The sequence below is a fragment of the Poecilia mexicana genome, unplaced genomic scaffold (genome assembly GCF_051168715.1).
Source record: "Poecilia mexicana isolate PSO_F unplaced genomic scaffold, ASM5116871v1 scaffold_17, whole genome shotgun sequence".
NCBI lineage: Eukaryota > Metazoa > Chordata > Actinopteri > Cyprinodontiformes > Poeciliidae > Poecilia > Poecilia mexicana.
The window spans coordinates 11112613-11138285 of NW_028263386.1; the positions used below are offsets into that span (position 1 = coordinate 11112613).

The 25673-nt window shown below is 36.6% G+C and overlaps 2 protein-coding genes across 2 annotated transcripts; one reads left to right on the top strand and one right to left on the bottom strand.

The window, feature by feature from the left end:
- Positions 1-169: 169 nt before the first annotated feature.
- ccdc24 (coiled-coil domain containing 24) lies at positions 170-18188 on the bottom strand. Its single transcript, XM_088014662.1, is given in 9 exon segments — positions 170-2191; positions 2349-2454; positions 2980-3043; positions 7098-7152; positions 8397-8501; positions 8576-8686; positions 12198-12364; positions 16514-16726; positions 17945-18188. Coding segments are annotated over 9 exon segments (1692 nt in total). The 5' UTR covers positions 18032-18188; the 3' UTR covers positions 170-1407.
- Positions 18189-18272: 84 nt separating this feature from the next.
- LOC106905886 (von Willebrand factor C domain-containing protein 2-like) lies at positions 18273-23201 on the top strand. Its single transcript, XM_014970929.2, has 3 exons — positions 18273-18794; positions 20147-20276; positions 20677-23201. Exons 1-3 carry the CDS (start codon positions 18450-18452, stop codon positions 20865-20867), a joined length of 666 nt encoding a protein of 221 aa, XP_014826415.1. The 5' UTR covers positions 18273-18449; the 3' UTR covers positions 20868-23201.
- Positions 23202-25673: the final 2472 nt, after the last annotated feature.

The window sequence follows — 25673 nt, forward strand, 5'->3', positions numbered from 1 at the left end:
ACTTTGAAATGGTCCACAATTGTCAGTAAATAAAAATGTTGATTGTTGACTGGTTTAAAGATTGAATGTTGACCTTTTACTCATTTTATTGATTACATGTTTCAGTTTGAATCTACCTTGCTGACTTTTTGTGCATTGGGAAAAAAAAAAAGAGTCAAAACTAGTGCAGTTCCATCTTTTGACCACATGGTGGAGCACTGTCTTTAATGTACCGGTAATAGAAATGTTGCCGTAAAATACGCATAGAGGCTCGTAGAGTCGTAAAAAATCGTATTCAAGAGTAAAAAAGTGTTTGGTGAAAAACATTTTTAAAACATACCATCTGATTTAATTAGTATATATAAAAAACTAATCAGGTAGACAAAAACATAGTATGTGCAAATTATGAGATTTCAAAGAATAAAATAAATAAGAGAAAAATAAATAAAATCATTACAAAACTAATAAATTAACACAGAAAGAAGACATTTAGAAATCAAACACATGTTGTTGTTCTTCATCATGGAGCTTGAGGTTCTGTCCCACCTTAATATCCCATAAATTTCTCAACCAATCTCATTAGCACTTTTCTTAAATAACATAAAAACAGAATAATCAATAAACAAGTGCTCAAAATCAAGAATCCATAGTTTAACACTTTGTATTTAAAATTTGGGTAACTTTTTAAAATTAAGGTGACTAAATTTCAAACTGTTTAGGACATTAAGTAACCCCCAAAAATAAGACTGAAAAAATGCCAGTTGTATTAACGATTTAACTGTTTGGGTCAGAAGAACATTTTTATAAATAGAGATTATTGTTACTTGTTTTGACAATAGTGTGATAATAAGGATCAATATTTGTGATTAAAAAAAAAAAAACTTTACCACATGTCATCAACCAAAAATGCTGTTTTTTTTAAAGAAACATAACAAGATGAGTACACTTTATCACTCAAAAGTCTAGGTGAGTCAACAGTAACACAAATTGGTTTATTGTGTGTATTATATACATTGCTCAGCAAGGTGAAAACAGGATGACTTAGCCATATAACAAAAAAAATATATATATATATTTTGTTCAGCCTGAATTGTAAAAAGAACAACCCACAAATTAAAAGCTTATTTTTAAGATTATCTCTCATCAGGACTTTATTTTAGGTAGCATAGGACTTGCAGCTTTATGTCACAAAAACACACACAAAGTTAAGTCCTCTCCCTCAAAAATATTTTAGCAAATCTGTGATGTTTAATCTTAATTTAATCTGAGACATCTCTATTAGTGAAGATTTGAAAGACTAGTGAAATATGTCAACATTGCAGGAGTGGCTGTGAAAACATATTTAGAATCGGTGTCCCTCAAGTTTTCTTGGTTGTGGTTTTTCTGGTGAATTAAAGTTTTTTTCTCTGCTGTGGTTGAGGACACATCTCACTGTTTTTTTTGATAATGCAACGAGTCATCTACGATGCTGACGCTATCTTGACTTCTTTGATTGTTGGTATTTTCTCTTAGGCAACTATTTCTATTTCTCCCCGACTTGTTTTTCTTGCTGCCACATTGATCAAAACTTCCAGATATGTGGGAGATTCCACTGGTCTATTCAGACTTATCTTTCTGCAGTACAGCTAACACCAAGTTTCTCCCACTGCTACAATTGTTATCCCTGTCATCTGGTTTTATTTTACCATTCACAGACACAGAATGGTCAGTGGGAGTACTGCTCCTGCTGCCTGCGTCACATGGCTCACCCAAAGGAGGAGGAGGCGAGGGGGTGAAGTTGATATTTCTTGAACAAAGAGCACTGATTTTTCTCTCCCTGTGTGGTGACCAATCAGAATCTGTGTTCGGTCTGCGAGCCCAGCATTGTGATGATGGGTGGGAGGCTGAGTCTCTCTCAGAGCTTATGTGAAGTCTTGAACAAGTCCTGCAGAGAGGGTCGGTAAAGTCTGGCTTTCTGGAAAAACTAAAGTTCTCTTGGCTTTTAGTCACTTTCAAGTTAGTGTCCATCCTATTGCTGCTGGTATCTTTAACTGATTCATGAGATGCCGATGTAGAGCGATGCAAACCAAGAGTCCACACTGATGAGGTCCTGGCAGGGGGATTATGACTTGGTGGCCTGGGTTTGGGCTGCCACAGTGGAAGCAGATCTAGTCTCGAGCCTGATTTAGGAGAAGGAGCTAAGTGAGTACAAGAGCCAGATTCAGCTGGAAATCTGAGGTGGAAATGGGAAACACATTATTATTTACATATTATGCTAAGTTGCAACTCAATAACATCATTGTGCTCATGTGTAAAAGGAAAAATGAAAACATAAAGATGAAAATATAGAAAGTAAGTAGGTACTTTGAGAAATACCATAACACACAAACCTGAAACCTTTCTTCTTACTTGAAACAGGAGCAGAGGTTGAGGCTCCAGAAGATGAAGGTAGGAGCTTCAAGTCTGTTTGGATGGCTGCTCTGAGTTCTTTCAGCTCTACACAAATGTAGATACAACAGATCTCAGGTCAGAAAAGCTCCGACATGAGAATGTATTAACAAACTGAGTGTGCCTTAAAAACTTTTTTTTTTTAAAGTGCTACAAAAGTAGCACTATAAAATATTAAAAATAAATAACTTTCAAAACGTAAGAGCTCAGTTTGCAAGCAAATGATTTCAAACAAAGCTAAAACCAAAACAGTGATATCTTTTAATAATATCACACACCGTGGAGCTGACTTAAAATTGGGTTGGTCGTGTAAGATACCGGTCATTTCACCCAAAGAGGGTAGCACTAGCTATCATATGGTATAGCAACTCAACTGTAGAGTTCAGAAAACCCATTACATTCATTAAGAAATTTTCACATATTTATCCGAGCTGGGAAAATGATAAAAAAACAAGTTCCAACCTTTTCCATATTTCTAAAGACTGAGTTTTCCTCTTTCAGGAACTTTTTTGTTACTCTTGCTAATTAATAATTTGTCAGCAGGTGGCAGCAAATACCAAAAATATATCTCACCTGTAAGCGACGGTTCAGGCTTTTTTAAGCCACACTGACTTATACACTTCAATTTGATGTTTTTCTGGAAAACACACAATTCACAAGAGAAAAGAGTGAGTTTCAGTTGATGGTGCAGTTTTCATGCACGCCACTGTTATGTGTCAAGAATACTTGCGCAGAAAAGGAAGACACATTGGAAAAAATTAGAGGTAAATGTACTAAACACTCCCAAGACGAGACTCTGGAACGGGGAAGGGAAATGAGCAAAAGGGATAAAAATAACACAGAAAGAGAGGTGAAAGGAATGTAAGTGTGTGTTAGAGAGACCGCTAAGCGATGGAGCAGCAGCGTTCCATCATAATTTGGCCTCTAACATATAAATCCATGGCAAATGAAAACCATGCCGCTCTCTGTGTTTGTGTGCTAAAAGTTGGAAAACCCAGATATATGGCATTCAAGCAAGTCTTTATTTGTGCCAGTACACATCATAAGTTTTTTTATAGCAACCACAAAGTGTACCACATTTCACACAGACACGCATAAACATAATCACTCATACCTAGCTAAGTCGGGAACCTGGATGTTAAAGCACAAATCACAGTCTCCCAGAGGGATTAAAAACCAAACCTCCAAGTGTTTCCTTTCAGATGAATTATATGTGGTGCTTTTCACATGGAAGAATAAAACCTCTGAAAATGGGTTTCATGAGCCCGCAGAGAGGAGAAACACATTAGCCATGGTCCAAACTTGCTGATATTTTAGGAAGAGCTATGTAAGTTTTGGACTTTTTAAAACATATAAATAAGAAACAATTGCACTGCAACTTCTGTAGGTTCAGTCTCTTCTTCATTAAATGACACGCCTTATACAAATGTGTGAACAGTCTTAAAACATAATCATTTTGAAATGGAATGGCATAATCTCACATTGAAAAATGTGAGCTTCAGAGGTTGACTTCTGTTTAAAAATGAAAGCTGCAAAAAAAAAAGGGGGGGTTCTGTGTCACGACAGATTTTCAAGGGTCTGTTGTGACCCATGAAAAAGAAGTCTGTGGAGTTCTGATTGTTATTATCCAACACCTTTGTGATTAGGTAAAAACTTTTGAAACAGTTATAATTTCCAAAAATGACTGGATTTAAATACATATGTCAATTTTGAACTAATTTTACATGTCACCCTGAAGTATTGAGATGGTTTGTCAGAAGATTACAATGTTATAGCTTATTGAATTGCAACATTCACTCCTATTTAAATGTAGTGTTATAATGCAGCATCAGAGTAGGGCTGTCCTTTAGATGCTACTTTTCAAACCACTTTTAAAGTTAAATGCAAAAGCTACTGATAACCACCCACTGCTTAATAGGACCTTCAGTTGCCACGTATATCACTTGACCCAAATCAAGTTAACTGAATTCTGTTTAGAGCAACAGAAATGCATTAAAGTCACGTTTTAGCAAACAGCAGACATGTCTGAGAGGTGACAATGATGTCTAAGCCGCATCCTCAGAATGGGAGCAGATTGTATGCAAATGCAGCTCTGTAGTCCTCTTCTCCAAATCCCCTCGACAAAGTGAGTCTCTCTGATTTATAGGAAGCTTAGTATAAATTAAGTGAAATGGTACAAACGATGGACTTGTGTAAGTGCATTGAGAAATCAATGCATATTTTCATATATTTCACTAGTAAACAATCTGGAGGTTTAATATGTAAAGTTGCAATGCTAATAGAGAAAAAAAGTCAAAATGTTTTTCCATATTTGGGATACTTAATTCTTTTAATTGACTGGATTACTGCTCAGCAAACACATCTTCAGGTGGATGGATATTAGCTGGTTGCAGCACCTCTTTTAAAGCCTGTCTTCTGCAAGACGTTAATGAGTCATAAGTCTTTTGTTTAGAACTATATTGGGATGGGTTGCTGCATGCGGCAGTAAAAAAAAGACTGTTCAAACTACGTCAACCTAAAAGCCTAAGGCAGTTCTATTTAATAGCTATTTTAAAATATATTACCTAACCAATCAGATTAAACCCCAAAAAGGAGGTGCTTTATGAGATTCGTGAAGGGATATTTTGGGCTGTTTTCGTCTTTATTTCTTTGACTGTAGACTCGAAATAATGAAGCTACGCTGGTCATGTTGTTGAGTTTTGCAAAATGGAAACACGTTTGAGCAGAATGGCCATCGAAATACTCCAAACAAATGTTTGCAATGATGATGTCAAAAATGTTTTCCTGCTTAACTTGTGACGTTGGCCATAGCTCCACCTTAAATCTCAGTCCAAACTGCCATCGTTTTGTAAGCAGCGAGTTAAGCTTTAGCCCCCTTGCCAGGTTTGTCATATTGCAACTACAAACTTCAATGTATTTTATGTGGATTTTAGACAAACACAAAGGAAAAGTGTGATTTTGTCAAGCTAGATCAAGTTAAAAGTTTTATTGCTGTGTCTCAGCGGCTCAGGATGAGTAAGTAATGTCTTAAGCTGATAAGCAGTATGAGCAACCACTTTACTTGGAGAATAAGATCAGTGAATTTTATGTTGCTGTCAAAACAAGCAAACAAACAAACAAACAAACAAAAACATTTGTTTTGGTGAGTTAATGAGGCAGTTCTTATCTTGCACAACAAGGCGTGATTGAAGGTGCGTTGGAAGTAGATGCTGTATTAAAAGAGGAGGTTGTTTAAACAATCACTGAAACAAAAACCTTGACAGTAAATTTTTCACGAACTACCAAAAAGTTTGTGTAACACTAGTTGTGTTAACATTGCTTTGGGTGAAGTGGCCTAATTTAAATCCCCTCCTCGCTCCAGTTTGTTTACAAGAAAGGCTTGATGGGGTTTCCAGGCATGCTGGCTTACTTATGTTTCCAACATAATCTTCCAGCTATGATAGCTAGAAAAAAAAACATTTTATAGGTACCTGTTTCCAACTGTTTCCAAAAAATATTCCACTATATAGTAACAAATAAACATTAGTGTGTGTGGGGTGGGGTGGGGTGGGGGGGGATGAGTTGAACATCTGGCCCACAGAGACTTCCTACATCTGGGAAACCTCACTCTGTTTTTCTCGTGCAAGATATTGTAGCCAGATTGTAGACACAAATGCACATGTTCTCCGCATTGTGTGTGCTTTATTCTGCCTTCTTGTGCCTGTTCACCATTTGAGTGGTTGGAAAATAAACCAGTATTTCTTAACATTGCAACAGTTGGTGGGCAGACAGATGAAAGCCTTTGAGTTCCAACCACAAATTCATGTGATAGACTAACACAAAGAAGGACAGATTTGTGAAATGGAAGACAAGTGACTCATGAAAATGAATGGTGTGGAGTTGTTTTCAGCCTCCTTCACTGTTACACCTCTAAACAAAATTCAGTCAAACCGACTCCAAAGCAACATATGTATTGAATAAAATCCAAGAGTGTGCTTTATAAAGCAAAGTCAGATTATGCATATATTGGCCAAACTTTGAACATTGAACAGAGCACTTTCAATCATCTCGAAATGGGAAGATCACAGCCCCATTCAAATCCAACAAAAAATAGTCGTTCATCATTACTGGTGAGCTCAGAAAGGAGAGCTTTAAGCAGAAAGGAAGCCAAGAAAACCATGATTACTCTGGAGGAGCTGCAGAGATCCACAGCTCAGGTGGGAGAATAATTGACAGAGCGGGTCAGAGCGGTTGGAGAGACGGATGGAGATGTTTACAGGGTAATTCTGATAGAGGCTGCAAAAATAGTTAAAACTGGGGTGTAGGTTGATTTAGATCGAAGCATCCTTAGATGTCGGCCAAGTCAAATTTTTAGACATGCAGTAAATGAAATTAAGAGTTTGCACCATTAAAAGTGTGAGCTTTTTCAAAGAAAAATGGGAAAACTTTAAATTTCTGATACTGTAATGTGACATTGTAATGTGACAAGATGTGAAAGAGTTCAAGGGGAATGTCAACATGACAGATGAAAAGGTTCAAAAGGGTTTTTAGGTAGAGAAACAGAATCCTTACATGGTTTATTTTATGATTTGTTTTCATATCAGTAAGAAAGTGATATGCTTTCCTTACTTTTTCCCCAAATATGTAATGACATTATTGACCAGTGTGCTTCAGGAAGATGTGTTTAGTGGTTAGTCATTCGCTAGTCTTACCTTGAAATGTTTTGTCATTTTAGTTAATGCTTCACATTCCGCCAAGAGGACACATCTAAACAGACACATCACAACATAAATGGTGCATTACTATCACAGAGTAAAAAACAGCATACACCAGTAAAACTGCTCAGAGTTTATCCTCTGCACTTTTTCAAATTAACTCAGGAAACAGCACTTTGCTTTATTTTTCCCTTCCAACATCACTCCACTCTTTCTGCTTCTCTGGTTAGATTATCACAGCAGACTTCATTTACTTCTTTTAAATTAAAAAAAAAAAAAAAAAAAAAAAGAAGTCCGGCCTGGGTTTCATTTTCTGACAATGAAGCCTTTTGTTCTGGTCTGGTCAGGAAATGGGAGAGAAATAAAAAGGGAGTGAGAGAAAGACAGAGAGAGAGAGAGAAAGAAAGAGAGAGAGAGAGAGAGAGAGAGAAAAGGAAGGGAAGAAAAGAGCGAGGAAAGGAGGAGCTAAAAGGTAGCTTGAGTGCCCTGGGGGGCTCAAAGAAAGGGATGAAGTGAGGAAAAGAGGGATGGAGCATGGAGAAAGGGCAGCCTGGTGACAGAGGCCACAGATAAAGTTTGTAGAGATTTTAAAGGGGGAAATTGCTGAAAAGGAGTGCACTCAAAGGATCAGAGTGAGATCAGGTAGAAAAAAAAATTGCAAACCAATGAAAGAGCAAGTAAGAAAACAGAATCAGAGAGAGGAAATGAAGGATCGTTTGTTACTCTAGAAGGCAGATTGCTTTTCTGAGGCCCCCACCTTCTGTTTCCGGCAAATCTACCAGTACAGAAACCAATTACCCAGTTAGAAGAAGTTTACTCCAGAATACAGCAATGGTACGGAGGAAATTACCCTGAACTGTGGAGTTTTGTGAAGTGAGGGTCCTACACATTTCACTTTCCTGGACTATCCTCAGCCTTATATTTCATTCATATCTCAGTTTAAACTCCTCCACAGTTCATACTTTCTTTTAACTTGGCCTGTAAAATATTTGAAATGGAGGACCTCTGTTTTCAGCCAACTCTGGAGAAAGAGAAATTAAATCTTCCATTCAAAAAAACACTTTTGGATTTAGAACTATTTAGTTAAAATGCTTCATAGCTTTTATCTTGCAAGGCGCACAATATTCTGCAGATCAATAACAATTTGATACATTTCCACTTGAGTTATTTTTATTTTGGCCTTTAAGATAAAATCAAGAATGTTATTATAAAATTCAAAGAGAGCAACTGAGCAACGTATTTAAAGCCCTTGAGGCAGACAAATAAATCATAAAAGCAATAGTAGCTGGAGTTTACCTGAGTGGAGTGATCACTCTGTGAATCTCAGTGACATTCAGCATATCTTTAACTGCTTCAATCTCACTCTCAGCGCTGGACATGACAGGAGAACAAAAGCTAGGCCTGTTAGAAGAGAGAGAAAAGCAGTCAGCTACGTTCTTCTTTAGCTGCTGTCTAGTCTCAACCGGTGTCCAAACCTGTTGAAGTTATCAGCAGTTTGGAGGTTGGAGGATCTGCCATAAACAATCTCCTGGTGACCGAGCACATAGCTTAGAGTCTCAGGTTTGTATTGAAGCAGGAGCTCCTCACTGTCTCTGTTACAACAAAAGTAGGAGCAACAAAAGTAAGACCGGTCACATTAGTGAATGTTGTGAAAAACAGTCTGAGGAAAATTTGACATTCAACACAATCTAAGTGTATTTCAGGAGACCTAGACAATACCCTAAAAAAAAGTATTTGCACACATTAATCACAATATGTCACATTACAGTCACACAATTTAAAGTGCTTTATCGGGATTTCATGCAAAGCAAAAAACATGAAGTGGTGCATAAATGTAAGCAGAAAGTAAAATGCTATACATTATTGTGCTTAAAAGTATTTTTCAAAACAATTTGAAAAGTATGGACTTGTTTGTATTCATCCTCTTTTACTTTGATGCACCTAAATAAGATTAGAACAATCAATATTAAAAAATGATTTGTAAAAGATACTAATTAGCAACAAAATTGACACAAACTCAGGCATTTTCATCTCCCCACACATTTTCACAGCAGCACTGTAGACACAGTTATTCAGCCACAGCACCAGTATGGTTCTTACAACCAAAGGGTCCATCCCACTGCGGGCACAAATTCACACAAGGGAACCTCCAGCAGACAAATGACCAGCGAACACCTTTGATAACTGATTCGTAATTAGTGTCTAATGTAGCTAATAAGAAAATGAACACGTTGAAAAATTGTGGACTCGGACTGAAGCTGACAATTAGAGCAGAAGGTAGTCATAACTCACAGCTATAGTTATATAGTTTAAAATTTTAGTGCTGCGACAACCCTGTGAGGGGTAAATGGAGAAGTTTAACACTGGGTTAGGTTGAAAATAATAACCGATACTTTTAACACATCATGGAATACTGTTCGGTATCATCCAGAAAGTCTATTGAGTAACTGAAAATCTACAAAGACATAGTCATCCACTTTAAAAACCAGGCTGGGAGGATGAACCTTGACCGGAGAAGCAACAAAGAGGGAAAGCTCAGATTCAGCAGCACAGGCAGAGCTACGGTGCAATAGTTGTGATCCAAACATATTGATGTGTTAGCTTAGTCTGCTGAGAATCTGTGATGAGGCTTGAAAATAGGAAATGGAAAGCTTTCTTTAGAGAAAAGAAAACATTTTCTTGTGTATACAGCTGCAGGAATGATGACAGCTTTGTGCAACCTCATGAATTTTAGCCTTTACTCTTGAGGAAAGTTTGCCTTTTCATACAGCTCAAACAATTACATTGAGCTTTGTGCACATGAGTGCGCGCGCGAGTGTATGTGTGAGTGTGCGTGTGTCCTACAGTATGAGGGGAGAATGGCTGGGGCACCAGGACCACACAACACGAAGCCAATGGAGGAGGGTCCACCTCCACTCCATACACCGCCATACAAAATGATTCAAATCACCTGCAGAATGTTGCACTGACTACCCAGGATCTAATGTTGAAACCAGTTGCTATGGAAGTGTTTTTGGCCAAAGTGCACAGCAAATCAAATTAAAAAGTAATGAACATGAACACATGTATTTCAAGGGAAAGAATTTGCGAGGCTTTGGCAATATTTTCCTACATCCCATGCCAACAAAGCCTATTAAATTGGGGAAAATTGACAAACAGAGGGCTCCTCGAGTGGCTTTGTTGAGTGAAAGTGTTATTAGTTAGAAGTGTGCTGGGTTTACTCCTGAAAGCCATTCAGTTGATATGCACTTGAGACTTAGCCTAATTGAAAGATCAAAGGCTTGAAATGTGCACACCCACACTCAGTGCCACGCATCGAGGTCGACAAATTACACTGACGCCAACTTCAGAGGGGAAATACCATTTGTTCTGGTAACATCTGTGTGGTACCAGTGCTTGCTTTGGCTCTTTTCCCATGCAGCCATGAACAATAGGGTACAAGTCTCACACTAAAGGAGACTTTTTATAATCCATTCACATTCATGTGAGACGGGACGTGAGGGACTTGTCGTGTGGAAGCACAGCAGGCATTAATTTGAATTTCTGCTCCCTTTAACGGGACACTGTGGAATTAAAGGTTTTAGGTATCTTAGATTCTTCAACATAAATCCCTGTCAATTACTCCTAGCTAATGAATATCAGTTTATTTATCTCTATAGTTTTAATCCGTTATAGAGATAATCAATCATAACAATGCTCAAAACTGACATTGGATTTCACTCATCTCTATGTAGTTATCTGAGTTAACATTTAGACCTTCTTTCTAATGAATGCGATTCTGATCCCTGCTTCGCCAGTCGACTCTTGTGACACATGAGCAATTATGACCCCAGATCAAAGCAAACGATCTAGGAGTGACCTTTCCAGGTATATTATATTTATTGATCACATAACCACATATCTATACAGCAGACCAACAGTGTGAATATATAGAAAATGACTCAAATCACTGCTGGTCGAAGCATCCTCCGGTTTGATCAAAACTGCAGAAAGTAAGACATGATGCTGTTGTGGAACAACCATGGACAATTTATGTAAAATCAAGATAAAAAATACAAATCAAACAACAACATGGAATAGAGCTCCACATCAGGTATGTTTAGGAACAAAAAAAAAAAGGTCATATAAATAAATAGCAAATTAAAACTTGAGATGCAAATTTGGAGAACAATTTGAAGGCAAAACCGAGATCAACTATGTTGCTCTTTTGTTACAGCTCCAGCCCTAAAACCAGCATGGGGTCTTGCAGGGCAACATTCTTAGCAGCAAAAAGCTGGTTGCCAGGATACCTAAATTTATGCAGACTTTCACACACTCTTGTGCATCTTCTTGTGACCAAGATATTCCAACGTTTGTCAAATTTAAATTAAACAACCTATACAAAATCATTCCTCATTTAAGATGTACTCGGAGTAGCTGTTGGAAAAAAAATAACATAGGTTCCAGTTCTTCAAGAGAGTTTGTCTATGGGGAGCATGCTACGCCATATATCTTTTGAATATATAAAATATATATGGGTAGCAAGCTCTGTTGAAGTCTCTCTGAGCTCTTTTCACTGACTGAGTTCCGCCATAAATCTTTGTAGTCACCAACTTCTTAAATGGTGTCTGCTATTGTTAGAATGGAAAGCATGTCTTCCTCCTATAATTGTGCTATTGTTATGGATTTTCTGAACCTAACTGTGTCCTCCTATCCCTGAAATCTTTGTTTCACTGCTTTCCCAAGCCCTTTCTAACTCCCTTAGGAGAACACTATAGCACTTTATTGCAGTCTTTGTATGTGTACAAATTGCACAGATAGTAAGTCACTGCATTGTGAACTGATTGCCTCAACATTTAGCTGGTGATAAGGGCCGCAACACTGTTTTTCAGATCAGAAAAGCCAAGAATAAAAACAAAAAAACAAAACAGAATTTAGACAAGAGCACAGTTTTAAAGTTTTAGTCTGTATTTATTATGTGGCATAAAGTGAATGCAACATTTGCCTTTATTGACATCTTCGAAATTCCACTACAGTTCCAAGAGCTTCTACAATAATAATATTTTTGTTAATTCATTAATGATGTAGTGTAGAGTTAAAGTAAACTTTGAGAGTTACCAGTACATTTCACTGTTGCAGGCTCTTCCTTTGAGTGTCTCCAGTAACATCTTGGCCTCAGCTCTCACCAACTCTTTCACAACAGGCGGGTCAGAAAGACGGGAACCCTGTAGTCGGTGGCTCCCATAACACTGAGTCTCCTGCCACTTCTTGTGCCACATCTCTGCCTGCAGATGTGACCACAATGAAGGGAGTTAGACATAATCCTCAACAAAACTCCACATTTTGCTTTTCATATCTGATCGCCACAGTGGCTCTGCAGACAGATTTTCTTTATGCGGACAAAAGGAAAAAAAACGGGAGGATATTCCAAAACGTGGCAATAATTTACACAACCATGCAATGTGACTAACCCTTCTTGATAAATTTAAGAAATTTATTTATGGAAATTCACAATTTGTGTCCATTCTTCTTTGCAAATTAGCTCAAGCTCAGACAACTTGAATGTAGATTTCTATTTCTGAGTAAAAAGCAAAATCAGTAGAGCCGGCTAAAGGATAACATGCAAAAGCATATTTGAATATTTGCTTCCGAAGTGTCTTTGGTTGTTGAATATAAAACTGATCATAATATAGAACAAAACCACAAGTGAAGGCATAAAAAAAGTAAATTATTGTAAAAAAAATTATTTTCAAAATAAAAATATAAGGTGTCTATTTCTGAGGTGAGTTTGTGTCAATATGTATAAGTGAGTCTGTACCTTTAATAAAGCATCTTATCAAAAACTTCTGGAATCCTCCAGAAACTTTTGCTCTATAAAAACACTGAGAAATGGTTTCAGCTTACATTATATTATGTTAGGATAAAATATTACCCTGTAAATAATTGTATGTTCTTTAAGATATGGTGTAGCGTAGTGGTATAAAACAGACCTGTACTGATCTGAAAACAGACCTCTGGGTAGAGGACCAGTCAACCTCTCAGTTTCTGTAATGTGTGTGAGTGTTTCTGTCTCGGAGGAGTCTGGATACCATTAGCACCTCAACGCTTGCTGACAGTCATTGCTGCTGTGCTGCACTCAGAGACTTCACTTCAAAGGAATACATTGAAGGCGACTAAACATGTCACTTCTGAGCCTTCCATGTATGTGCTTGCTCATTCACACACCAGTATGAACTGCGTCTTGCAGCTGCACACAACTGTTTTTAAGCACACACTGTTTTTTTTCTGTCTGTTTTCAAATGATTAGGTGTTTATGTTACCTGCTGGCTACTGACAGGTTGTTCTTGGGTATTTGCTCCATTTCCCAGCTCATTGTGAAGTTCACTTTAAGGTGCACTTTTGGAAAACAGCAGTTAAAATATGACTATATAATAATAATGTTGAAGATTGTTCTACTTCAGACTTACTGCAAGGCCAGGGGCATTCCACAAGGATAGTTTCTTAGTCATATAATCATTTCACCTTGTACAAACCACCTAGGAAAAGGTATTTCAAACTCAGACTTTCACTTCTATGCTGATGATACTGTAATTACTTTCCATGCCTACTCCTGCAAAAGCTCTTGATCATCTTTTACAAGTTACAAATCTCAAGCAGGTTCAAACAACTCTGATTTTTTTTCTTAAAAACAGTTTTAAATTGAAGGAAAGCAAAGTTTATTAAATGTATGTTTTTTGCTACTTTGAGAAGACAAAGCACTGGAATTAATGCCTAATTTTTAACATTTAGAACTTTTGAATGATGATAATTTGTGTTTAAGGACTACATTCATCAAGTAACTTTGGCTCTCTCACTCATTAATACCTACTCTTCACTCATGCATACTTCTCATTTGTACTTGAATGTTAACCCAGTCAGTTGTTTTCACACAAAGCTCCTCTTGATAAAACTATTTGTACTAAATTAGTTAAGTATTATCTTAGTGAACTCTTTTTGCAATGGACAGTTTCAAAATATTTAAGAAAACTGAACTGGCAAACACAACTTTCATATTTTGGAATATCATCTACAAAGTGTTGTGTCTTTGAAATAATTTCAAATGGTGAAAGCTCTGAAATCAGGTTAATTGTGTGTAGATGTTTTTCGGTATGATTTTGCATAATTTACTACTCCGCTGTGGGATCTTTTGCTTGTGAACTGTGGTGCTTCTCTGTGTGTTGGCTAGGTCTCCTTTGCAAAAAATATATTTTGCCATTGAGGAAAAAATGGTTAAATAAAGAAAGTTAAATATATCTTAAAGGACATGTTTTTGGACAGCTCAGGATTGAGGGGTACACAGTGAGAACTTGCCCTGGAAGGAAATCAAGAAAGCTTAATATGGACTTCATATCTAACCATCTTACACAATGAGGACATTGATAGAGGGAGGAACAAATTTATTAAGGAATGAAGGAGTAGCCTTCTGATGTAGTATCACCTTACTTTTCACTGAGGCATGGATTCATTACACAGCTGACTGTCTAGCAAAGGGAGAAAGAAGCTGCATGAACACTGGAGACAGAATATGAGCTGCAAAAGACCTTATTAAATCTGAAAATTTAACTAAGTTATACTTTATAAAAAGTAGAATATGAGCATAAGAATAAGAGAGACCGTCTCTTATATTAATATTTCAATATTCATATAAGGTGACCTCAAAATGAGTTTCACTTCCAAAATGTTCCTTTGTCTCTTCCAGCAACAACGTTTTAATACTTACAATTTGTGTATTTTTATCAATGCATTTCAGATTGCCATCTCTCTAGTACTTAAAGTCACAATATCTATTAATTATAGACACAATATTGATAACAGGTTTGAAACTGAAACATTACAACAACCTTTGTGTGCAATCTGAGAGCAAATTGTAGTAGCTCATAATAATTTTGGATTTGATGCCTTTTTTATCTGAAAATAAATGTATTTCAATGTGAAGTAAAGAATACAGAGTTTAGAAAATACATTGTGTGGTGATACCTTTAACATGTTAAATAATTTAAATGGAACAATTGTAAGTTGTTTAATGTGGCTTTAAACACACATTAAAGGTGCTTTTAATGTGTGTTTAAAGGTGCCTCAAAAACTCATATGTTGTCGGAATCAAGAATAGATTATCTGGTTTGAAAGCTGAGGAAAACTTTATCTAAGAGTAGGCAGGTTGTTGTTTGCTCCATGAGGAGAAGAGAGACCTAAACTGACAGGTTCAGGAAAGGAGAGCATTAATCAAAGACATAGCAAATAAAACGCAAGTAACTCAGGTGGGGCAGCTGAGGCACAGTTCAGAAGGGAGAATCTGTTGACAAAGCAGCTACTACATTATGAACTGCACAAATCTGCCCTTCATAGAAGAGTAGTAAAAATGTTACTTTAAACTAAAGCTACAAGAAGTTCCATTTGAAGTTTTCAAGATGCAAATATGTGGAAGAAGGCGCTCAGATCAGAGGAGATCAAAACACGATGGAAAACCAACAAGTTGCAACGCTGAGCGTGATGAAAGATAGTGGAGGCATCATCATGTTGTGAGGATGCTTCTCTTCAGAAGCAGGAACAGGAAGTTTGTCAGGAATTATGGGAGGATGGATGAAGATAATTACAAGAGAATTGTGAAAGAAAATCTATTTAACCTGAGAACGGGCCAACGTGTCACAATCCATTTCCCAGGTTAACAGTCCTTGATGATTTTGTCACGAATAGCAAAACGTTGAAATTAATTTTTCTTGAGATTTTGACAGAGGCAAGATGTGCATGCATATATGTTCTTTTAGATAAATGCTTCTAATTCTCATGCTTAATACTTTTTGATTAAGACATTTATGAACAATTTCTTCCTAGGCTTTTGAACTATTTTTCATTCAGTTTTACTAGTGTTTTTTTTTCTTTTCAAAACTAAATTTTGTTTTTTTTATTTCTGTCTTGACTTTGTACTAGCCTGTTTCATGAGAATTAGTACCTCAAGTCTGGCTTGTATGAAAGCAAACAGGGCTTTGGACTGAGAGTTTAGCTAATCCTGAATAAATATCAATATCTATCTGGCTTGCATTTTCACTGCTTTGAAGCACAAAGAGTCAATTCACTTCTACTTCTGTTATGGCTTCATGGCAGTGCAAGTCAGGAATGAAGCCAAACTACTTCCTTATACAGTCTAGGACTGGATTTCTTTTCTAGGAATGCTTAGCTGTGCAACTTTTTATTTGCCAGGGCTAAAAAGGAAATTCTTGCAATTGTTGTGGCTTCATTCTGGTGGAAATCTGCTAAAAATAGACTCAGGATTCCTACAAAAGCTACAAGCAATGAAGTCATTTCTTCTCGGACTGAGAAAAGCAGGTCCTTCATCTTAAAGTCAGCCATGCATGAATCAACGGTCACACAAAAGACATGGAGCCTTCATAACTAACCTCTGAGTGAACCTCTGTGTACATGTCGACTAGAGGGTCACCCAAAGCTGCATGGATCTTCAGCAGCTCTGACTCTGAGACATGTTCAGTGATGAGGCTCCACAGAGACTGTCCAGGACACCAGAGCTGGTTTTCATCAGGTGAATGCATGTGTGGGGCGGACTGAGCACAAAGGAATGCAAAAATCACTGCAGCGCGCAGAACATGAGGTAACTTGAAAATGTTGAGCAGCCCCCCAAAAGTGAAGAAATGTTACAAACAGCATAAACTAAATGTAACATAATTGTACACTTTCTATGACAGTAAAGAAACCTCGCACTCTAGGGTTTTTATTAAATTGGAGCTGTGAGTAATTTCTTTCTTCAAGAGTGAAAATGTTCTCCAACAAATTGCTCTTTTTAACAAGATCACGCTAATTAGCAGCCCTGCTGTTTACATATATTTAGCACATCACCCTTTGCCGACAACACAGCACTTAGTGTTCTTCTATAACATTTCACAGTGTTAAACCATACAGAGAAATGAATATTTTGCATTTTATTTGCACAATTTAATACAAAATGATGGGTCCTTTTTGTTATCTCTTCGTCTCACACCACAGGTTTTCTGTAAGATTTTTGTTTGGAAACTCAGATGAAGTTTCATTTCTTTTCACAATTTGTCTCTCCAGCTGGCCATAGGTTTTGGGTTAGTATCCTGCTGAAAATATAGAAATAACTATCTTTTTTTTTTTGCAAATTTTTATTTAAAATGTCAAATAGGTTTCCTTATTGCAGCCTGCAGCTTCACATATCCTCCACCATAATCATTGGTGTATTTCTCGATAAAAGGCTACATAAGTCACTTACCAGAGTGGTATCAGTAACTATGTTAATTAAAGTATCACATCAAAAGCATGGATCAAACTAGGTAATTCAGCAACCAGTTACTTTTTTGACAGCCTCTTATTTTTGACTGTCTGCACTGTATATCTAATTGCATTGTTTTTAAGGTGTTCATGACATTTTCAGCAACAAATCCTTTATTGCAACTTGTAATACACTTTCACTCTTTAGGATGTAGCTACAGTAAAATAGAAAGAAATAATGCATTACTGCTCTGTTTGGTTGGCCAGTACTAACAACATTATTAAAAAATATATTGTTGAAGTTTAAGCTTTACAGTTTCTTAGGATTTCAAAAAAAGAAAAAAAAAACAGTTAATCATCCATATTGTAAGGAGCCAGACTGAAAATGTTACAATTACAAGTAAAGTAAGTCAGCATTTGTTCAAGCAGCTCATTGATCTCTTGTTTTAAACCCAGCTTTTTTTCTTTTAACAGAACCTAACGGTTCATAAAGCAAATATCAAAATAGTCATAAAAAAGACAAGGAGAAGTGTCTATGTGAAACAGCAGAGTAAATATTCTTTATCTTGTCGGTCTAAGAAAACAAACGCTTACCTCAGTTCGTCTTCTGTAGCTAACAAGAGAATGGTATCCAGGGAAAACATTCCGGTTGCTAGGGAGAGGTATCGCATGTTGTTAGATCAAGCATGATTTCCCGGCTTCTCTTTTTACGTCTAAAACACACTACGTCTTATAAATGTACATTTTTGGACGTTAAGTTGAAAATAACCCTTCCCCTAAGCGTTAAAAACACTTTACATTTCTAAAGGGCATCGAGGGACCAGCAGTCTGATAAAAGTTTGGTTTTACCGAATTGAAGAAGGGGAGGGACTTGCTACGAAACTTCCCCAACTCTTCACTTCTTCCGGACATTTTGCAGAAACCCTGGAGCACAGATGGAAGATGCACGGGTTTATTAAACATGTGAAGTAATGTAAACTAATTTGGGTGATTTTTCCTATCAAAGCCCACTTGAGTAGGTTTGATTTTTTTTTTTTTTTCTTCACCCAAGTTTCCATTTTGGAGAAGAGAGAGGTGTCCTGAATCATAATGGCACAGGTTTGCATGGAGCGGCTCTCCATGCAGCAGCGCACGGCGCTCTGGGCTCTTCTGCTCTGCACACAGGCCGCTTTGGGCTTCACAGGACAACAGGAGAGCACCTGCGAGGCCAACGGCAGCATTTACTACGTGGGAGAGTGGTATTTCCTGGACTCCGATCACTGCACCCAGTGCGAGTGCACCAGTGGGGGCTCCGTGTGCGCCCGCACCGAATGCACGTCCCTGCCGGCCGCCTGCATCCATGTGAGTCACTACCCCACCGACTGCTGTCCCAGGTGCGAGAAGATCGGCTGTGAGTACCGGGGGGTGGTGTACGAGCTCGGAGAAAATTTCCAGGTAAGGCACGACTCATCCATGGTAGTTATGGAAGCCCGTTTCCTCCACTCTGGTGAAACAAAAAAACTCCTTGTATCTCAAAATTATGACTTCGCTATCTAATAATTATGAGATAGTGAGTATCTCATAATTATAACTTGCGGCGGAAATGGGCTTCCAGGCTTCAAGACTACTCCAAAGTTTTATTTTTGGTATCTCAATTGCCAATAAACAAATAATATAAAGTCATATCGAGCAGAGGAGATTTCAAAAGGTTTTGCAGTGAAGAAAGAGCAGGTGATCGGGGGTTCACACTTAAAGCAAAAGGCATAATGGAATCTTAATGGAGATGCACCGATTTTTCTTGGCCAATTTGTCGCTTTCTCTGAGGTCTGACTTGCTTTCTTTATTGGGATTTTTTTAATTATTATTCTGATTTACTATAATAAAACTATGGCATACAAAAGAGAATAGGTCATCAATGTGTAGTTGAATAAAAACATTGTCAATTAATTACAATTTCCCTGAGGGAAAAAAATCCCAAAGGGAATAACATAGTTTCTTTACATCTAAAGATTATTATTTTTTTTTAGCTTTTTTAGTTTTCATTTCATTTAGTTTTCTTTTTTTAATGGAAATTAAAATGAGTAATGAGTGATGCATTTATAAGCCGAATACAGTGAAGGTTCTGTTTTGAAGCATTTTTTGAACTGAGGGAAAGTTTTCAATTTTGTTTGCTCTTCTGATTACAGAAGGTTACAACCTGGCTGATTAATTATTATGTGTAAATAGGTGGAGATTACGATGAGGGCAAAGAGTGTGGGGGAAGCTTGAAAGTGAAATATTTAAAAAAAAAAGAATTGCAGCTCATTAATACATTCCCCATTCCTCTGTTAAATTGCTAACCATGAAAAAACTTATGCATATTAAAGCCTGACTCCACCTCCACCCTGTTACTGCACTGTCTCCATAATAAAGCAGAAATACAACTTTGATAAATAAAACAGATTCGAGCTTGTTATAAATATGCAACACTATATTTTAAAATTATAATTTTGTTTAACCAGATGCAAAACAAACTTTGCCCTAGCTATATCTGCCACAAAAAAGATAGAAATGAAAAAGGAAGTTTAAACCTGTCGATCTCAGTGTTAAAAATGGTGTTGTATCTTATCTGTGGTGTAACTAAATGAAGTCCAAGGGATCTCTTAGGCTTGAAAGAAAACATGTCTGTACTTGGTATGTAACGAATATGCAGCAGAGAAGAGGTAAATGGCGCCCCCTTTCGTAACACCATGAGATAGGGTTTATGTCTGTACCTCAGGAGGACATTGTGAAATGTTTCAAGTACAGCATCAGCCTGTGTGTTCCAGCCATCTGAATGTGAGCAGTGCACCTGTGACAGTGACGGCATCGCCCGCTGCCTCGTGGCAGACTGTGCCCCTCCACCCTGTGTCAATCCTGTGTACCAGCCTGGGAAATGCTGCCCGGAATGCAAGGAGGGTATGTTGGATTAGTAAAAACCACAAACGGCAAACGTTTTTTTTTTTTTTTTTTTTTTTTTTTTTACAGATTCTTAAGTTAGAAGCATAAACCTCAATGTATTTTGTTAAGATTATTTATCGTAGACCAACTCAATGATTGTGAGGTGGAATGAAAATGGTACATGTTTTTTTTTTTTTTTTTTAACCAATGAAAATCTGAAAAGTGTGGCATACAAAGTGGTGTCCTTGAGGCACCTATCTGTTCTGCCTCTGAGCACAAGGGGCAGATGAAAACTTTTTTTTTTTTTTTTAATTAGGGCAACCTTTTTACAAATACAAATCTTTGTACAATAGAAAATGTTAGGTCCAACACTAAGTTTAAATCTTTCAATTTCCACGCGTTTTGCTTCTTTGTATAGGTCCCAACTGTTATACTGATGCATCCCGCAGTCAAGTGATAGCTGCAGGAGAGCCTGTGTGGGTGGACTCCTGCACCAAGTGTCGCTGTCATGACGGCCAGGACGCCGGCTACTGGGAGGGAAATCGCCTTGCCACTTGTTCCCGCCTCAAAAACTGCACACCTCAGCAGCCGCCCACCCCAATTCAGTGATTCTTCACGCAACCACCATATATTTTAAAATATGTGAGCTTCACATTTTATCTTTAGGCATTTTATTACTGAAGATGTTATACATCCACTCAAGAAAGGAGAATCTGCAAACGGGATAGGGGTAACTCACCAACACTTGAATGTAACACAAAAAAGAAAAGTCAATAAAACTTGGAACCATGTAAGAAACGGTGCAACTTTATCCCACAACTCTGTTCACTGACGTAGAAACTTTATCTCAAAACACGGGGGATTAAAAATTGTACTTTGTACTCCTACTTTTTTTAATCTAGCTCCATTTATTTTATATTTTTGCATCTTAAAAAATCTTGCTTAGATGTTGAGAATGTTTTTAAGGAGAAACGGGAAAAAGAGTGAGAGATTTAGGATCTCTTAGTCCCGAAATACCCAGAAAATGATAGATAGATTTAAGTGTTAGCATAAAAAACTAATAAATAAGACAACTAGTGACAGACTTGTCACAAGCTGATGCAGTTTTACACTTCATGCACAACTGTGATGAACAGTAAATAGGAAATAATTAATGAGAATGTAACATTAGATAAGATTTGTTGGCATGTTATTTTAATGCTGTTTTTAAATGTATGCTGCTTGGGTACGCACATGGTGTAGCAAGGTAGTATTGATTCTTCAGTGCTAAGATGGAGCAAATATGCAGTTTTCAGTGACTTGTCAGAATCAAAGTCTTTAGTTTATTTTAACATAAGGATGTATTGTTTAAAATTTTGCAAGACTTACTCCAGGAACTTGTTACCTTAATTATAATGTATATATGACAGAAAACCAAACATGCTCTTAGCTTTTTAGCTAAGTTAATCTAATAAAAAAAAGTAAAGTTTGAAACCTATTCCATTATTGTTAAATAATAGTGAACTTTACTTTAACTTTACTCAACTAAGTAAATGTTTTTTTCACTGTATTGTCAAGAATGTAATTGGAACAAACAATGATTGAAATTTGTATGAACCCTGCTTCTAGTACTGGGATCAGTAGTCTGTTTCCTGATGCAACTTTTTTCTCACATCACAACCTCAGTACATTGGTTTTACACTGTAAGTTAAAATAAATTATTAGTTTTTTTTTTCATTTTAGAGTTTTTTCTTTAGCTTCTATTTAATTTGATTACTTTTCTTTGTAAAAACCTTTCATTAAGAAGCCTACTCTTGTAAGACACTTTTGTTACTGCCCTAATGCTTTTTGTTGTTTGTGCTGTTATGACCACAAACAGTGTATTTTGCTGGGATTTCTTTAAAGACGAATAAATAAAAGTAGTGCAGAGTTGTGCAATTGAAAGTACGTAAAAAACACAAATACGTCATGGATTTATATTCAGCCCTACTGAGTCAAAACTTTGTATAACCAACTGATCAGCTACAGAATGACTGTACAGCAACATATAATAAAGCAAACTCTATTATTATTGTACAAAAAAATAAAATAAAATAAAAATTATTCCTATTCACTTCAGCCCAGATGTAAAAACTAGCATTAGAATCAGGAAGCACACCAACATACAATCTTTACCATCAGATTTATTAATTGTATAGAAAAAGTAGGTTTGATATGACATAATGCATTCTATATAAGATATAGCATTTTCAACATTCAACGTACAAAAAAGCCATAGGTACAGTAAAGTTTTAGAAACGCCTCCAGGCCTGAAGATCTTGTTGGCTATTAGCAGTTGAAGAGCAAAGAATGCATCTGAAGATGGATTCAAACACTTTAACCACCAGAGGTGTGATACAGCTGTTTGATTCTCAAGCTGAGGCCACAAATACATTTTTTGCTAAATACGTTGGTTACTGATCTTGGTGAAGCATGGTACAGTTTATACACACTGGGGCCTTCTTTCCAGCTACAGTTGAAACCAGAAGTTTACATACACAAAATAAAAAGACAAATACACTTTTTTTTTTCTCACTATCTGAAGTTAATTCAGATCAAACTCCTGTTGTTTTTGTTCAATTAGAATTACCAATTACAACTCATTTGTGCCCTAGCTTCAACTTCCTGGCTGTTGTCTTGAAATGTTTGTGAATATTTTCACGTAATGTTTGTTTCCCGTGATGGCATTGATTTTACATTGATTTTATGAAGTGCAGCAGTTCCTCCTGCACCAAAACAGCCCCACAGCATCATGCTGCCACCCCCATAATTCATCCAGATTTAACAATTGTCATTATGGTCAAACAGTTTAGTTCTATGACATTTTTCCATAAAATCAAGGTTCCTGCCGACATTTGTAAATTTCAATCTGTTTTTTTATGTTTCTCTTGGAATAAAGCTTGTAATTTTACTGCTCTTCCTACATGACTTCCTTCCTTGGCTGTTTTTTTGTGGGTTTTCCATTGTGTCAAACAAGAAAGCAGTATATTGGCATCGCCTTAATATATTCAGGAGTGAACTTCCAATTTACTGAAATGTGTTATTTAACCCACCACAAGTTAACAAAGCCTGGGCCTTCCCTCATTGTTTAAAGAGATAGTCATTTTCTGTACGTAAATTCTGATTTTGTTAAATGACAATATTAAATTAGTTTCTGATATATTTTCTCTCATTATTCTGGCATTTATCAAATAGAAATCATTTTGGTAAGTCTAACTGACCTAAAAGAGGAAACGTCTGGTCTGATTTAACTTCAGGTAGTGTGAAAAAAAAGAAAGGTTTTTGTGTCTTTTGTCCAGTATAAGTAAACTTATTGTCTCCACTGCACATATCTAACATCCTACAATTAATCCAATCAAAGTTTCAGGTGGTGTATCAGACTCGTACTCGGTTTGTTTTAAGATGGCATTGAAACAATGTTTTTGTAAATTTTGCAGAAAAATGGGTTTTTGGTTGTAATTTGGTATGAGTGTGTGCTGTGGTTTTCACAGCTTTCCTAAAAGAAGTTTTTTTTTAACATGAGATGAAAGTCAGAAAGTACTGGAGTGATGCTGCATTTGACTTTTACCTTAGAAGTCAGAATTTCTGAGTTGCACATCCTAAAATAAATGGCATGGCTCTAAAAATCTAAATTCCAGCTTGTTAAGTGGAGGTCTCTGAGTGGTCCCAAGTTCATATTCAACATGACTGCTGAATTTTAACTTGTGAGTGCTCAGTTGGAATGACTAAAATCATTTGAATGAATGCCAGGATAACAAGAGAGAGAATTATTTTTCTTCAAAGTCAGAAGTTTACTGGCACTGAGGTTAGCGTCCTTTAAAAATTTGGGGTGTGGGGGGAAGCCCAGTTGATGCAATACCTCTGTAATCTTCTAAAAGGATATTTCACAACAGTTGAGTAAATTGGAGGCACATCTGTGAATGTAATTTAAGGCAACAATTAATCATCAGAAAATAAGAAGAAACATCAGGGAGATGATTGTGGAACTACCAGAAGTTTTGTTCATCCATGAATTGTTTATCTGTTCTGTGTGTATATATGTATATATATATATATATATATATATATATATATATATATATATATATATATATATATATATATATATATATATATATATATATGCTACTTAAAAATGGAGACAGTTTGGCTATAATGACCATAGTTACATTTGGATGAAACACTGAGAGACTTGTAAGTTTGAGAGCACCCTCTCAACTTTTGCTCCAGGAGGGACTGGTGCACTTCACAAAATCGATGGAGAAATTAGTACAGCAACATCTCTATACATAAACCAAGAAGTTAGAGTTTGGGTGCAAATCTTCCAAAGGGACAAGGAACATAGGCATACTGCTAATTTAGTAAAAGTTGACTTAAGTTAGTTTTGGAGTAGCGCTCTCAAAGCCCTGATGTCAGTCCCGTAGAAAATCAAACTGAAATGGTGTGTTTTAGAACGACAGCCAACAAACGCATCTCAGTTTAGGCCAAAATGCCAGGAAATTACTTTCAGAAGCTTGTGAAAAGTTATCTGACATGTTTGACATGCCGTTTAAAAGAATCCTATAAAATACTGAGGACATACATAAACTTCCGACTTTGAAGAAAATAACAAAAGCTTTCTGAACTATTTTCTTCTCATTAATCTGGCATTTCTCGAACAAAAACAATTTTGGTATCTCAATTTATTTAAAATGTAAAAGTTCAATCTGATTTCATGTCAGGCATAATGAAAAAAAATGTTTCTTTTCTTCAGCCATTTTTTTTTAATAGTGTGTGTGTAAATACACCAAAATGGAATAGCTTCAATTTGTGAAAATGCTTGAAGGCATGAAACAAAGGCCTGGTCACTACACAAAAAATTTTGCAACCAACTGATTTTTCAACTTGCAACAAGAAAGAGTAAAACTAGGGTGTGACACCTGCCACAAAATCAAATGTATTAATCAGAATTTGTACTTCAGAAACAGGAATTGTCAAGTTCCAAGTTACAAAATCTCAACAAAATGACTGCAGAAGTTGTAGGTCTCTGAGCAACTCCTAGTTCAACATCCAATATGGCCACCTTATGTGTAAAACTTGGTTAAAGACAACACAACAAACCAGTGGGACAAATAGTGCTGTTGGACTATTTGTTTACATATTTAAATACATAAAACTAAAGATAAAATGTTATCACCTTGCACTGCCAATAGTAGGCCATGCACTGATCGTACCAATTAGCTTGGTACGATCAGTTTCTTGATTTGCAGCTCCAACAAACTCAGATGTGATGTCTATCTCAGATCTAAGTTCCAAAGCAAAGCAAACCCAGGGTAACTTTAATCAGGATTGCCGCCAGTTGGGCAAGGACGGATTGTTGCAATCAAACTATATCAAAATTTCAAATTGCTAAAATTT

What these genes read in the sequence shown, in the direction of transcription:
- LOC106905886 (XM_014970929.2), top strand. Translation starts at nt 18,450, where the DNA reads ATGGCACAGGTTTGCATGGAGCGGCTCTCCATGCAGCAGCGCACGGCG. An exon ending in AGCTCGGAGAAAATTTCCAG is followed by an intron (nt 18,795 to 20,146) that starts GTAAGGCACGAC and finishes TGTGTGTTCCAG; the next exon opens with CCATCTGAATGTGAGCAGTG. An exon ending in CTGCCCGGAATGCAAGGAGG is followed by an intron (nt 20,277 to 20,676) that starts GTATGTTGGATT and finishes TTCTTTGTATAG; the next exon opens with GTCCCAACTGTTATACTGAT.